This window comes from Xylocopa sonorina, chromosome 2, assembly GCF_050948175.1.
Source record: "Xylocopa sonorina isolate GNS202 chromosome 2, iyXylSono1_principal, whole genome shotgun sequence".
Taxonomy (NCBI): domain Eukaryota; kingdom Metazoa; phylum Arthropoda; class Insecta; order Hymenoptera; family Apidae; genus Xylocopa; species Xylocopa sonorina.
The window spans coordinates 10,612,354-10,626,465 of NC_135194.1; the positions used below are offsets into that span (position 1 = coordinate 10,612,354).

The 14,112-nt window shown below is 42.1% G+C and overlaps 3 protein-coding genes across 3 annotated transcripts in view; 2 read left to right on the forward strand and 1 right to left on the reverse strand.

Moving 5' to 3' along the window:
* Positions 1-14,112, reverse strand: part of Ikkbeta (inhibitor of nuclear factor kappa B kinase subunit beta) — a 575,876-nt gene that overhangs the window by 481,418 nt on the left and 80,346 nt on the right. The window lies entirely within an intron of this gene.
* On the forward strand, positions 158-7,807 carry Cpr14 (cuticular protein 14). The gene is made up of 4 exons (XM_076909966.1): positions 158-314; positions 4,945-5,078; positions 6,769-7,046; positions 7,389-7,807. The coding sequence occupies exons 1-4, from the start codon at positions 300-302 to the stop codon at positions 7,391-7,393; spliced, it is 432 nt and encodes a 143-aa protein (XP_076766081.1). The 5' UTR covers positions 158-299; the 3' UTR covers positions 7,394-7,807.
* Positions 10,860-11,712, forward strand: LOC143432958 (endocuticle structural glycoprotein SgAbd-2). Its single transcript, XM_076909967.1, has 2 exons — positions 10,860-10,977; positions 11,259-11,712. Exon 2 carries the CDS (start codon positions 11,268-11,270, stop codon positions 11,652-11,654), a length of 387 nt encoding a protein of 128 aa, XP_076766082.1. The 5' UTR covers positions 10,860-10,977; positions 11,259-11,267; the 3' UTR covers positions 11,655-11,712.

The following is a 14,112-nucleotide window of genomic DNA, read 5'->3' on the forward strand; positions in this document are numbered from 1 at the left end:
ATCCGGCGTAGTCCGTGAATAATTCGCCGTATCGAAATTAACGTATGCCCCCGTCCGTGCTCGTGCGTATCGCGTGTCACGATGAAAAATCATTATTCGCGATTCATCCGAGCATCATTTTTCCGAAGATGCACTGGTCAGAAGAAGTACATTGTGAAGAGGGCAGGGATGACCCCTTTCACTGTACCACGTTGCTACGGTCGTGTATATAAAGAGGCGAACCATCTGACGAAGAAGCACAAGTACCAACCCATCTGCATCCTAACCGCCTCATCGCCGGTGTCCGTGTGACAGAGATTATGTTCACTATCAAGGTAGGTACTCAGTCCGTAAGACACGCGGCCGACAGTAGAGACGCGGTACTCGGTTATACGACTAAACGAGTCCTTTGACTCGAACGGAATGGAACGGAACGCCGCGATGGTAGCCGTGGCTGACTATTTGCCGTTGGCCCACAGGGTTCGCTTCGAAACTTTACCCCAACCGTAACAGAAAATCAACCTAGCTCGTCTATTCTCCGCGATCGATCAGATTTTTTCTTCATTCGAAGTGAAGTGGAACGTTTGCGAACATTTGAAGACTATTTCCTGGGCAGGTTAAGTGCAGCCGTTTCTTCTTCTCGTTTAAACGAAATTACTTTATCTCGCAGCTTGTCTTACAAACTTGTCTTGTTCTTGAAATATTTATATTTGTGGCACGTTTGGTTAATCGGTAAAAATTGTTGGATGTTGTTATTAAAGAGTTTCTTGTTGTTGTGTAGTCGTGAGAGAGAAGCAACGAACGCTTAGACGCGCTTCAGAAATCCGTTCTGACTGATGTAATATCGTATTTTGTCTTGTGCATATTTCTGTCTCGTCTTCTTGTTTTTTCTTTTTCCATATCGTATCATCGCTTCGTGTTGTAGGAACGTGATAATATTACGCTTTATTCGCGGCGCCGCGTCGCTTTGAAAGTTGCCGTATAATAAAACGCGGAGAAGAAGCGCAACGTGCGTGTACAACCTCGCAAAGAGAATACTTTTCCTTTTTTTTCTTGCGTTTTAAACGCGCTTTTCTAGAAAGCGAAATAACGGTCCACGTTGAAATCTGTGAATTGCATCTGAACGTCTGCTTTCATGACAGAGAACTTGGTATTAATTTTGTGAATTCGAACGCGTCGATGGCAGTTCTTCCGCGTAGACCGATCTGAAGTAACGCGATTGTGGTTCAGCTTTTCTCTTGTGGCAGTTTGCAAAACATTCGAATGGTACCTCGTTGTTGTAACGTAAATGCGAGAATGCATTGCAAATGTTTGTTATCAGTGATCCTACAAGTAAACTTTAATCTCTCTTTTTTTCATAGATAAACTAAGTATCGATTGGTACGGTTTTTTCGAATTCAATACTCGGAAGTCTCTTTTTAAGACTGGATTTTTACGTTTTCGAGTGTTACTAGCCTTTCCCCTCGCATATGACTTTTAAATTACGCGGACGTATTGCGTCACGATAATTTTTAAATCGATTACTTGCTCATACAACTTCGTTAATACTGCTGTTTCGCGTGGTGTTAGTGCGCGGTGGATGCGACTTTTCTCTTTCGTTCGTACATCTGTATCCCCGCCAAGTCGTTATTCCCTTATTAGCACCCGGTCTAAAGACATTTTAACACTCTCTTTCGAGAATATTTCGCGAAGAATACGCTGGCACGATACGAATTCTCTTCCACAACGCCGCTCGACCTTCTTCTTATTTATTCAACGTTTATTGCGAACGTGTACCGCGTATTTCGACACGAATTTGGCTAGAATTGCGCGTACAAATAATTTTCCAAATCCGTTTCGAACCGTGATATTCCATCCTCGACAGACTACAATTAAATTTACAAATTTGCACGAAACGGTTGTCGTACTAATCCGAGGAGCGTTCGACAGCGTTTAAAAACGGAAAGGAACAGGTGTAACCGCGGTGTAAAATCGAAACGAACAAAATTCGTTGTGAGAAGCTGAGATAGGATAGATAGGCTCGCCATTCTTCTATTACGTGGCGGCTATCTCGTTTTTCAAATCGGCGAATCGTTCTCGATGCAGGATTGAAAAGGAGGCGTTCGAAGATGTTCATTAGCGATCGCCGTCGCGATTGCAGACAATCAAAATTAACAGAATTCGAACGAGGGAACAGAGGACGGGCGTGAAATTAAGAATAGAATTATCATGACAATTACGAGCGGCGAGCCTGATTGCGTCACGGCACGCTCGCAGTGTCGACACCTTTTTCTTCGAGTGTAGGACAATTGCGATGGAATAGAGCGTCGCGCCAGCGAACGCCTCTACGGATGCTTTCGCGCGCATCCAATTTAAATTCTCCCGTACTTCCCGCCATCTCGACCTGCCATTTAACCGGGCCAAACGATGCGCGCTCCCACTCGCAAATATCAAGTAGAAAAAATGACAACTACCTGTATTTTTTTGTTTCAAAACTTCTCTCGTTTCCTCGACGGCACAATTTCTCGCAAGCACCTACAGGCTAAGAATCTACTCTTCCGCATCGGCGAGGTTACAAATAATTGCACATTACTGTCGCGATGCGAAAATAACAGGTTGTCTACTCAGTCAATTTAATTGGTTGTAATGTGCGCGTAGATGATTATCAAGGATGTACTGTTTGAAACAAAGTAACGCAGAAACTAAGGACATTTGGAGATGTTCAAATTTCGAGAGTATTACCTTTAACGAGTAACTTCTTTCAGAGGATGCAACATAGCGAACCGAACACGTGTTCCATACTTAAAATGAGCATAAAATCAAACCTATCGAATTTACACACACAGTTTTCAATCGAGAGTAATTAACAAAGTGCTGAATAGAATAAAAAGATTCCTCCTCGACGTAAAAGAATAAAAAAGAAAGCGCACTTTCGAAAGCGTAGAAGCGCGCGATCGATGGAAAAGCGGTCGCAAAAAGGGTCTCGCGTTCGCCGGTTGGAAATGGTATCGAGCTTGGTTTTCGATTTCAAACCCAATACCAATATCTGCCGTTACAGCGGAACGGAGAGGCGGAGGTAGTGAAATTGACAATCAACGAACGTATCGGGACGCGTCGGTGCGCCGCTCAGACAGGTCCCCTCGGTTGATCGTTTGACCTTATGAATGAAAAGAAGAAAAGCCTTCGCCGTCTCTACGGTTCTTTCATAATCCGTCTGATTGCACGTTACGCGTCGTCGAGACGCGGTGGTGGTGGACGTCGCGCGTCATTATCGCCGGTTCGCGCTTAGGAAATTTTCGCGGTCGAGCCGCGGGCCAATTAACATCTGTCGATCTTCCTGCATCGCGACTGGGTCTGATTCAAAATTACGCGACAACCGTACACACCTGTTCAAAGGCATATCGCGGAACACTGTACCAAATAGCTTGAAATTTTCGAATTTTCATGAAAAGCATTTAAACTCCAATAAGATACGAAGTGGGATATGAGAAACGTTTAGCAATGTTAGGCGATGAAACAAGTGGTCTCGATACTTTTGAACGGGGGTGTACGCCCAGCTCTATCCTCTGACAGGCTTCCCCGGCTTCCTTCCTTGTCCTCCTCCCTTTGGTGACTGGCTTCGGCTGGCCTTCCGCGCGTCCCATTGTCTGCGCGGCGAACACGACACGTAGGAAGCGATCGCTTGTTCCAGCTCGGTCATACGGTCAAGGAGAATCTAAATATCGATTACATTGTTACGAGAATGAAATCTTGTCCCGGATTACGTTCCATTGATGCCACATTGTTGCTCGTGATTGGTAATTAGAAACGCGCCGCGGGCCGCGTTAGCGGCCACCTTGTCATTAACGTCGCTGCTGCGGGAAGTGGTGTTTCAGACGCCTCGTGGTTCGCGGGTATTTTACAATTTCCTTTTAGACGGCATCATCGTTCGAACGATTGGTCGAGAAATACTCTCAGTTGTGTCTGAAGATTTAGAGAGTGAATCAAGTTACCATTACTTTTAATTGGTAGTATTATTTGTATCAGCATCGAAACTATTGACGATTAGAGTATTCCGGATACTTTGTTAGTTTTGTCGTTAGAATTGAACGGCGAGAAGTAAACGAAGAAGTATCGTTCGAAACTATAAAATCGTAGCGGTGGATCGTTTCAGCATACACGCAGACACCTTTTGACCGAGCGAGATTGCTCAGACGCACCTAACGGAGACAAAAGTGAACGACGAATCGTGATCCGATCACGCTGACATTTAGGGTGCGAATTTTTCGCGGCGGGTATTCACGGCTGACGATGTTCGCGAATAAAATTATACGTTCCGCGGGCGTGCGGTGGAAAACGGTCACGTTACACCGGTACCGCTTTCGTCCCGCCATTACGCTGTATTTCATAATGTCATTTGCGGACTGACGTAACCGTGTCGTGCAGAGTCTCTAGGCACTATCATCTTCGGTTGCCCTTTGCAGCGCGCCGCGGCGCACAATGCCACACCACCGTGTCCGGAACGCCGTTACTTTCACGGATTCTATGAATATTTGAACGAAAGGTTTGCCAAATGGCTCCAGGGCTCGGCATTTCTCATGGACCACGGATTTCCCAGCCAGCTACCACGCTTAGCCGGTCACGAGGGTGAACGCGGCGGGTTTCGAAAAAAAGCACCGTGTCCCAATTAAGCTTAATTGGCAAGGGTTCCGCTGGACGATCATCCGAGATCGGCGCTCATTCGATTTGCACGCTCATTTTCGACGGGTTCGCGGTACAATTTTCGTTACGACGACGACGACTCTTTGCTATACGGTTTCTTTTTTTTTTTTCTTTTTCTTTATTAAATATCGATGGCGCGTTAAGGCTTCAGGTTATTTTGTTACTAACTATTATTTTTCTAGGAGAGTTTCAATTTTTTTACTTTTCGAGATGAATTTTTATTTGCATTTTCCGTGAGATCGCTTTGTTGGACAAATTTTTTAAGGAGATGCACAATTATTTCAGGTGTTAGTGGCGGTCGTACTTTGTACGACGGCAACGTTAGCAGCCCCTCAACGGCCTTCCAGTGGCGCTGACAAAGATGCGGTCATTACATCCCAGCAGCTCGAAGTCAACTTCGACGGCAATTACGTCAATAAGTAAGATTACGATTGCTATAATATCATCGAGAGAAACATCTTCTGACAAACTGATTACAAAAAAAAACACGCAACTTATGACAGACTTCATCGTTCAACTTTTCTTTGTAAGATTACTTGTACTTAAAAAAAATCCACGTCGCATGGATCGAATGGAAAGGTCAGAGCAAACGAAATTCTTTCATTTTCTATAAAAGAAGACACGCTCGGGTCTTCGTCTTTTGTAGTGCAGACTTTCAGTCACGATTACACGGAGGACAGCAAAGTTAGTTTCTGCCACTGAGAATGTTTCACCCCTGTTTATATTCTCTTCGTAATAAAGATTTAGTTCTGTTGCGATACTCCAGCGGAGAGCACAGAGAAAATGGAGTTCACGGTATAACAAGTCGCAACGAGACCTTTATTTATTTATCGCTGGCGAATGATGCAGCAAGCAACGTGTAATCATAGATGTCGCGGACAATAGACAGAGAGATGACAGGTATCTGAATCGAATGACAGTAGATTATACGCGTGATTTGCAATTGTCGCCCACCAGCGATATCTGTTCTCCATAACTGCATTGTTGTTCGTAGGTAGAACGACTACCAGGCTGAACATTTTTCTCTTGATTATGCCGCCGCGTCTTTCTCTACGACGTTGTCGGATAATTGATAATTATGGCTGGTCGTTAACTAGTAGACACTTGTCCTGTTGTTTACACCTGGATTCTTGCATGCCAACGAATTATACAGTCGAGTTTGATGATGTCCTTCTTTTCAATCATTGAGCAACGTTTCAAATTTCATTGAAAAATATAGGAGAATTAAGAGTTAGTTTTGGTAGTTAACAAATTATTTTATTTAACATTTATGCAAATTTTCTTTCTTTTTACTAATTGATTAAATTAAAAATCCTGAGAGGTATTAAGTGTAACGCTTGCGGTGTGTTTAACATCGTTTAGATTACTAAATGTAAATCGTGTCAAGAGGTATGTTAACATTGCATCTGACTTTGTAAGATGTACGATAACAGAATATTGGTAAACTATCAGCACGACGTTAATGAAGCTAACTACAGTTCAGTGTAACGTTTGAGTTCTTCTGAAAGAACGCAGCTTTCACTAGAGGCATAAACGACAAATGTTAATTAACGTAGCGATTAGTTTTCACAATCATTTTGTAGTTCTTCATTTTTCGCAATAGTCTTGTAAATTGGTAAAATCGTAGGCACTCTCTCTTTCCGTTCCATCGCAGTCTCCCAAGTTTGAAACTTAAGAAAAATACCTAGTCGAGGATTAAGAATTATTTTATTTGTTACCACAAAGTATATTTAAATCAGAGCAAAGAAGAAGATCCAAATTATCACTCCAATTACGAAAAGAAACCTATATCAACTAAGATTCAATCCCAATAAAGGGGTGAGCTTACCATAATAATCACCAAGGGGGTGGCATACTCAAACTGATCAACCAACAATAAATTCTCCCTCTCACCCATTTCAACGTTTATCAAACAGCAACCTAAAACAACCTAATTCAAATAACTATCACTAAAGCGCCAAAAAGAAAAGTTCATCTAAAAGAAACCCAGTAGACTCAGACTGAAATCCACCGCGGGGGTGGCTTGCTCGAAGCAACCAACCCTCGTATCCATTTCCAACTATCGTCGCGCATAACCTAACACGACTTTAAACAATTGTCGTTGTCCAGCTTCGAGACGAGTAACGGAATCAGCCACCAAGAATCGGGACAACCGAAGCAAGTAGACAACGAGACGCCGGTGGTGTCGCAGGGCTCGGACTCATACACGGCGCCTGATGGGCAGCAAGTGAGCATCACGTACGTGGCGGACGAGAATGGGTTCCAAGTACAAGGCTCTCACATCCCCACTGCACCGCCCATACCGCCTGAGATCCAAAGGGCGCTCGAGTGGAATGCGGCTCACCCAGAAGAGGACGACGGCGGTCAACCGCGACCACCTGGCCGAGGTACCTTCTTCTTTGCCTCACCCTAACGACACTTTAACTCCTCGTGGCCGCCCAGTCGAATCGCTGGCTACCGGATGCGAGTTGCTTTCCGTGGAATTGATTCTCTCGCCATTTCGCGTTCACGACGCCTCTTTAAGCGTAACAGAGGGGATTGTCGCGAATAAGGATTTTTTCAGCTTTCGATTCGTTTTTATTTGTTGAACGTGAGCTTTAATGGCGTGAGAAAATGGTATTCGTGGTGATTTGGAGGCGTTTTTGAGACGACGGAGGGATGATCGGGGGGGTGACGTTTACGAGCGGGAGGGTAGTTTCTGGTTAATTAATGGAATTCTGTTTGCGCAGGTTAATCAGCCCAACTATACCTCAAACGTGACCTGATTTCGAGCCAGCTTGCCATGGACAGAACCGACCCTGAGCCCCTGATGCGATCATAAAAATAAATATAGTGTGGTATATTAATCTAGGATTATACATAACAGAAAAAAAAAATATGGCGCGAGCCAGCCGGTATATAATAACTGTATACTTCGAGATCCTTTGTCTTACTTGTATAGATGAAAGTAACGCGCACTGTTCACCAGTTTACGACAGGATCGTGCCGACGCGCGCACGCTGCTTTCACACGTAAAACGCGAAAAAAAAAATAATTGACGTCGCTGTCGCAGCTGCGAGTACCCGTATTAAGCGTCGCTATAGTATATATTATACGTATACTTTAACTTGTGATTTTTGTATATAAATAAAAGCGTTTTGCCGAAGAATCTGCTTTCTCTGTGCTGAGCCAACCTTTCGATTCAGTTCGTACCCTTTCCCCACTGCCTTACAGTAAAATAGAATTTTTTATTATCTTAGAAGCGATTGAAATTATACTTTAAAACTATAATACCAAATTTATAAATTTCATTATACTCTCATTGTTATTACAATCTTTCTCCTGCATGTTCAAAATGGCACTCTGAACTGTAATGGCAACTTTAACGATCCTCCACTATCCCCTTCAATTCTACAATGCCACACTTATCTCACATAGTTCCTCAGTCGTTGGTCTATAGAATAGATCTACTTCATTTAGAATACTTAAGACGGAGAAATGGAAGATGAAAATGACGGAGATGAAACGTTACAACTTCAATGGTATCGATTATGGAATCATGTTAGAGACTTTAAGAGGAATGCGTCAAGCTTGGCAGAGGGAAGGCTTTGAGGCAGCAAGTTTATAAATGAAAAAAAATGACAAAAAATATGTGTGAGTGAGTGAGTGAGGCTTAATTTTAAGAGTATTCTTGATTATACCTTGGAAAACGTACGTAGCTCCCAAAGATCTCGTGTAATTAAAGTTTAGAAGCTCCTCTCGAAACTGTACGGAGCACGCGAACTGATAATTAGAAAGGTCGTGGAAGAATCACAAAATTTCTAGCAACCACGGTACGGCTGTGATTCACTCGGCATTGACCCAGCATTGCCTGAGAAACGTCGAGGAAGATATATGTTTTATAAATTGTCCTCTCTTTTTTCCATCTACGCGAGCGTAAAGTTTGTACGCCGCAAAGTGTGTCGAACATTTGAATAAAAAGATGGCTGGATGGCGCGGCTCGTCGCGACGAGAGGGGTTGAAAATCGCGTAACCTACGGCATTTCCTACAGTGTTATCCTACAGTATATCCTACGGTATTTGCAACTTTTTGTATTATCAAAAAGTCATCGATTCGAGTCGTCAGAATTGCATTTTCTTGAAGAAATCAATATTCAGAAACGCGAGCCTGTGGCGTGCGAAAGGTCACTGTAGATCAGAAGATTAATTGTTCGCACATTATTACTGCATTGTTACTCGAGTATGGGAGTGTTACAGGTGTTACGCGTACTTTTAAGAATTAGTAGAGGATATTCGTTCCTCGTGTTAAGGATTTTACGCGAGTTTTATAGTTGTCTTTTAAATAACATACGAGTATTAAAGAAAAATTCCGTATGTTGAATTAGAAACGCTTTCAAGGTGCTCAGGGTCGTTTTTCATCACACAAGAAATTGTAAATGATGATATTAATTACTGAAAAAATATATATGCATATATAAATGTAAAATATTTGAATGTTAACGGGTAAAGAAATATTAGGAGCACTGATAAAATTTTTATATTTATTGTAGGAGATGCAAAAATGTTATCGTATTAAATTTTTCGAAAGCAAGGAAGCTATTTTTTCTGTTAGTTCGGGGTTATTCGTGTAAAAACATTTATTCCTAACAGCTGCGCATTTGTCATACTAAAATAAAAGGTAACGTGGGAATAAAAATTTATGCGATTCGTATGCGTAAAAAAGTATGGAGGCATTTGTTTGTCAAAATGATAAAGGAATGAATAATATGTACGAAAGGATTTATTTCGAATTATTAATCGAAAACATTAAACCTTATTAGCAACAGATTTATCGATTGCCATCAATCTATAGAATATTTCAAGCAACTGGATGCTTAAGATAATTAAAGATAAAAGAAAATCTCAAAGAAGAACATTATCAAGTGGAGTGATAAATTTTACATTTATCCATCAGTTCGTGATAAACTCTTGTGATGTAATTCTTCGAGTAGCGAATGTAAGAGGGATCATTCTGTGTATAAAGTTAATGACGATAGATAATTGCAAAATCAATAATACACGACAGGTATTTCAACTTTCTCGATGATACGTGCAATTTTCATTGCGATAATTCAATTACTATATCTGTCTGCTACCCTCGCACAATACTTTTGAATGAAAATAAAAACTTTTTAATAAAAATATAGAAACCTGTTCAAACACGTTACTTGGCTTTTAACCTTTCGTCTGCTGCCTCGTTATTCCAACACTATTAATGCACACTTTAAATCATGTGCACACGGGGAAACTAATTTTTAAGACCTTTTAAAATGGTCTACTCAAATGTCAAAAATAAATCTTCCGTTGCACCGAAGAAGTGTTACATCTTTTTAATCACATCATCAGTAAAGATAATTATATCTCTATCGTTTTGGTATTTAAATAGAGAAGAATTGTGAATTACTATACAGTGGAACGATCTTGCCAATCATATTGCAATAATGTTATCCTAATACCGTATAATTATACAGTTATGTTGTAATTAACTTGTATTATTAACCTTCAGCGTAATAACTTTCGGTTACATGAACACAATGCTATGCAATAACTGCAACGATGTGCAATAAATGCAACTACTTTGAATTTTACAGAAGGGTTAATTAAGTATACGTTTTATGTTGATTGTTTTTTCCATTGTAGAAGGCTGATTAAATTAGTATCATATTTATTTCCTTTAAAAATTTCGAGGCTCATTATTTACTTGACAATTATTTACTCCACTGAAGCACTAAACTTCCTCAAGAAACAGAAAAAAGAACAATTTTATTCTAAAAAACATTAATAATTCCCCCGACAAAATATCCTATTTGTTATCCATTATTAATCCCTCTAAAAAATTGCGATGTATCTCACTGTTTCGGGTATATTAATTATTTTTTGCTGATTCGATTGCACAAGAAACGCTCGTCCTCGGTTGCTACGTGCCTACTCGGTTGCACGCTCCTCGTTCAAGCTCTTTACACGTAACGATCCGCTCGAAACGATGAGTGACGAACGATACGTGTTTACAGAAAGCGTGTAATTCGTGCTCTAACAGTCGATCGAAGACGTGGGCACGGGCTGATTGTGGGTTGCCCGTCTGTAATCCAATCGGAAAATACGCGATTATGACGAAATGCCAATTTCCTTTAATACACGGGGCACCGGCCGTACCGACGCTGAACCGGTATTTCCGAGTGACATTTGAACGTAAAATGTCGGTGATAGCGGAGAGTATTTGAAGCTATAAAAGCTGCACGCGTCGAACGTGCGCTCGTCAGTAGGATTTTGCGCGTGCTATCTAGGAAATTGCTAACCGAGGTTAGAGATACGTGTGTCATACTAAAACCAATCGATTTACACTCTTCTTTTTCTCTTTTTTTTTTGTATACTCATCTATTTGCTAACTTAGTGCACGGTTGCACGTACAATAAGTTATGACTCGACAGTCATGTCGCTTTAAGTATCGTAACAATTGGTCGCTGTCCATTTCAATTCAAATGCCATTAATGGAAGTGTAAATAATTGGTCATCTTGTGTACTCCACGAGTTACAAATTTGAAGATTAAATTTTGTTTTCTGATCTTTCTCAATTTCCTCAGGCTCGAGTTATGTACACCCGTACGATTTTCCTGCTGAACTTGATGGCGATGGCGTTGGCCGCGGACAAGCCTGCCGCCATCATCAGCCAAGAACAGTACGTCAACCCTGACGGCAGTTTTTTCTCTGACTGGAAGACCGACAATGGGATTTCGTACACGGAGGAGGGTGTCCTGAAGAATCGTGGCCAGAACACGGAAGCCTCGGAAGTAAAGGGCGCTGCCTCGTGGTCCGCGCCTGATGGAACCAAGCTAAACATCGACTGGCTGGCGAACGAAAACGGCGCCACTTTTCAAGGGCCACATCTGCCCACACCGCCACCAACGCAACCGGTTCCGGTCCTCATTCAACGCGCCTTGGACTGGATAGCCGCGCATCCACAGAAAAACGGATCGTAATCGCTCGCGATCCCTTATTTTCGCTAGAATAACATCGCGTGCCTTTGTGTTCCTTTCGAAGGACTCGTCTCTTCCTCCTGACGAGGCTCCATCGAAATTGTTGAAACGCGTGTGATCGAAAATTATTACTTAAATATTATCGAGACACGGAAATGATGTTAATCTTCGAATGTATATATAATAGGCTGTAACGAACGTTTTTTACAACGGAGATTTCTATTAAACTGGTAAAACATCAGTGGATTGTCTTGGGTTTAATTGATTCTTGTCCACCCTTCATTGCTTTTAATTTGCACGTATAATAATATTGTTTCATAGATGATGAAAGAGGACGTCGAGTTTTGAATTACCCAAGCGTAATACCCCTTACATTACCTTTTCGATGCTTTGAATGGCCACTTCCAATTCGATTCCGCAACAAAAACTATGGTACACGTCTCTTCTCAAACTTTTACTTAGAATTTTCACTGAAAACCGTTCGCGTTCAAGAATCAACGCATCGTCGTCCATCGTTCGACTGAACGCGAGAGTCAGCCGCGCAGACAGACCACGTTGAACAACAAAGTCGATACGCAAAATAAAAACAAGGAGACGAGCAGTCGTGGCGCGTGAATCTCGACGAGGCGACACGGAGATTTCGCGCGCGATCTATTTACAGGCGAAATGGCTCGCGACAGGTGCGACACGGGACGCATAGCGGGGAAGTCGAGGTCGAAGGTTGCCGCTGCGGCGACGGAGACAGAGGAATATCGTATAAGTGTCAGGGCACTGAAAGTTGCTCGTTGCACCAGCTGCATCGCCGTTGTCCCCGTTCGTTTGGCTCACGCGTGCCTCGTCCGCGCGCGGGAAGCCATCTGTCCGTGTAAACAACGCCAGCCCTACCACCCACTTCCGGATTATTTCTCTGAATCGTTCGCGCCTCCGGCGAAAATAGACCAACGCTTTCAGCTGCTCGCGAACGATGAAACGCTTTGCCAGTCGCGGTCAACTTTATGTATATGTATGTGTATGCACACTTTGTGGTCGATATGTTAATTGCGTTTAAAGGGGACAAAATGGAGGCTCGAGAGATCAGAGAAGAATAGAAAGTTGAGTGCACGGAAAGGAATAAAAATTTAGTGGTGAAGCCTTGTGAATAAAGATTTTTTCCTCCTCGTACGTTTAACTAGTTGGGTGTCGTCTCTCTTTGAATTATTCAGCGTTCTCTTGTATTAATTAATTACAATGGAAATTTGTCTGTCTACTCGGACATCGACAATCAACTTCGCGATTCTTTGCAACAATCGGACGCTTACGGGGTAAACACTAACACCTACTTTGGCACTGGTGTTATCTTAACTATGTTTTAAGCGCAACACGTTTTGCAACAGTCGAGGATAATTATAAATCAATCGCTGCGACGTCTATAGACTTCGACAATGGCAATAAATCGTGTCTCCTCTAGCACAGTATCGCTTGAATGCGCGTACGTGTACCATACACTGTCGAGGAATCAATGTAGACGATAAGAAAGGAGGAAGAGCACGGAATGAAGTCGAATCGAGGAGTTGGATAAGAAATAAGTAAAGAAGACAGGTGAAAGTTGCAGTTTATGACGTGAATCCGAAGTGACAAGTTTCTGTCGAAGCGTGGGTTGCGGTTCGTCGAAAGAATGGCGGCCAATAACACTTCGCGCAAGAAACGAACGAGGGGTTGCACCTTCCGCGCCGTTCAAACGGTGCAAAATGATCGTTCCTGAGACCACATATTACAACCGGCTGTTTCTTCGTGTCGATAAACGTCGACGAACTGGAGAGAGGAAAATTCGCGCAATGGAACGACTCGAATGGGAATAAGATATGAACGGCTCGAATAACGGTGAATATCGTAACAATAAAACCATTTGTGGATACAGTGAAACGTTCGAAAGTGAAATCTGAAAAATTACGGGGCCAATAAATTCTGACCGTTGAATTATTTGTTGTGCTTCGTAATATTGTTATACAAAAGTCGAGTGAGAATAATTTTAAGATTACTTAAGGGTACGCGAGAAAATGATTGCTGACTATCGCGAGGAGGGGGATATAAATATGTTTGGTAATTAGCTTGGCTCGAATCTCACGATTTACGATTATTTATCGGGTGCGTGTTCTAAGGATGCCTTTAGAAAGCTGCGGGGCGAAGACAGCTGCCTTCAGCGATGATTTTGAGTAATTGACGGAAGGTGAAACGATCAGAGATTACGTGATCCCATTGTAAATATGAGACAGATTTCTGGTGGTAAGATGACGACGCCGTGGTATTGTTGCTTGTGAAAGTTCAACGAGAGTTTCAGAGATGATCGATACGTTCGTTGTCAAGGAAGGATCGTAGACGTGTTACAACCCTTTAAGAAAGTTGGACGATATTCTCGTTTTAACTAATGAAGATGTACACGTGTATATCAATTTGCTTCGCAATTGACTAATAACTTACTTAT

Bases quoted from the DNA above. Each gene is read 5' to 3' on its own strand.
- LOC143432958 (XM_076909967.1), top strand. From the start codon at position 11,268: ATGTACACCCGTACGATTTTCCTGCTGAACTTGATGGCGATGGCGTTG.
- Cpr14 (XM_076909966.1), top strand. The intron at 5,079-6,768 runs GTAAGATTACGA...GTCGTTGTCCAG, and splicing joins GACGGCAATTACGTCAATAA to CTTCGAGACGAGTAACGGAA.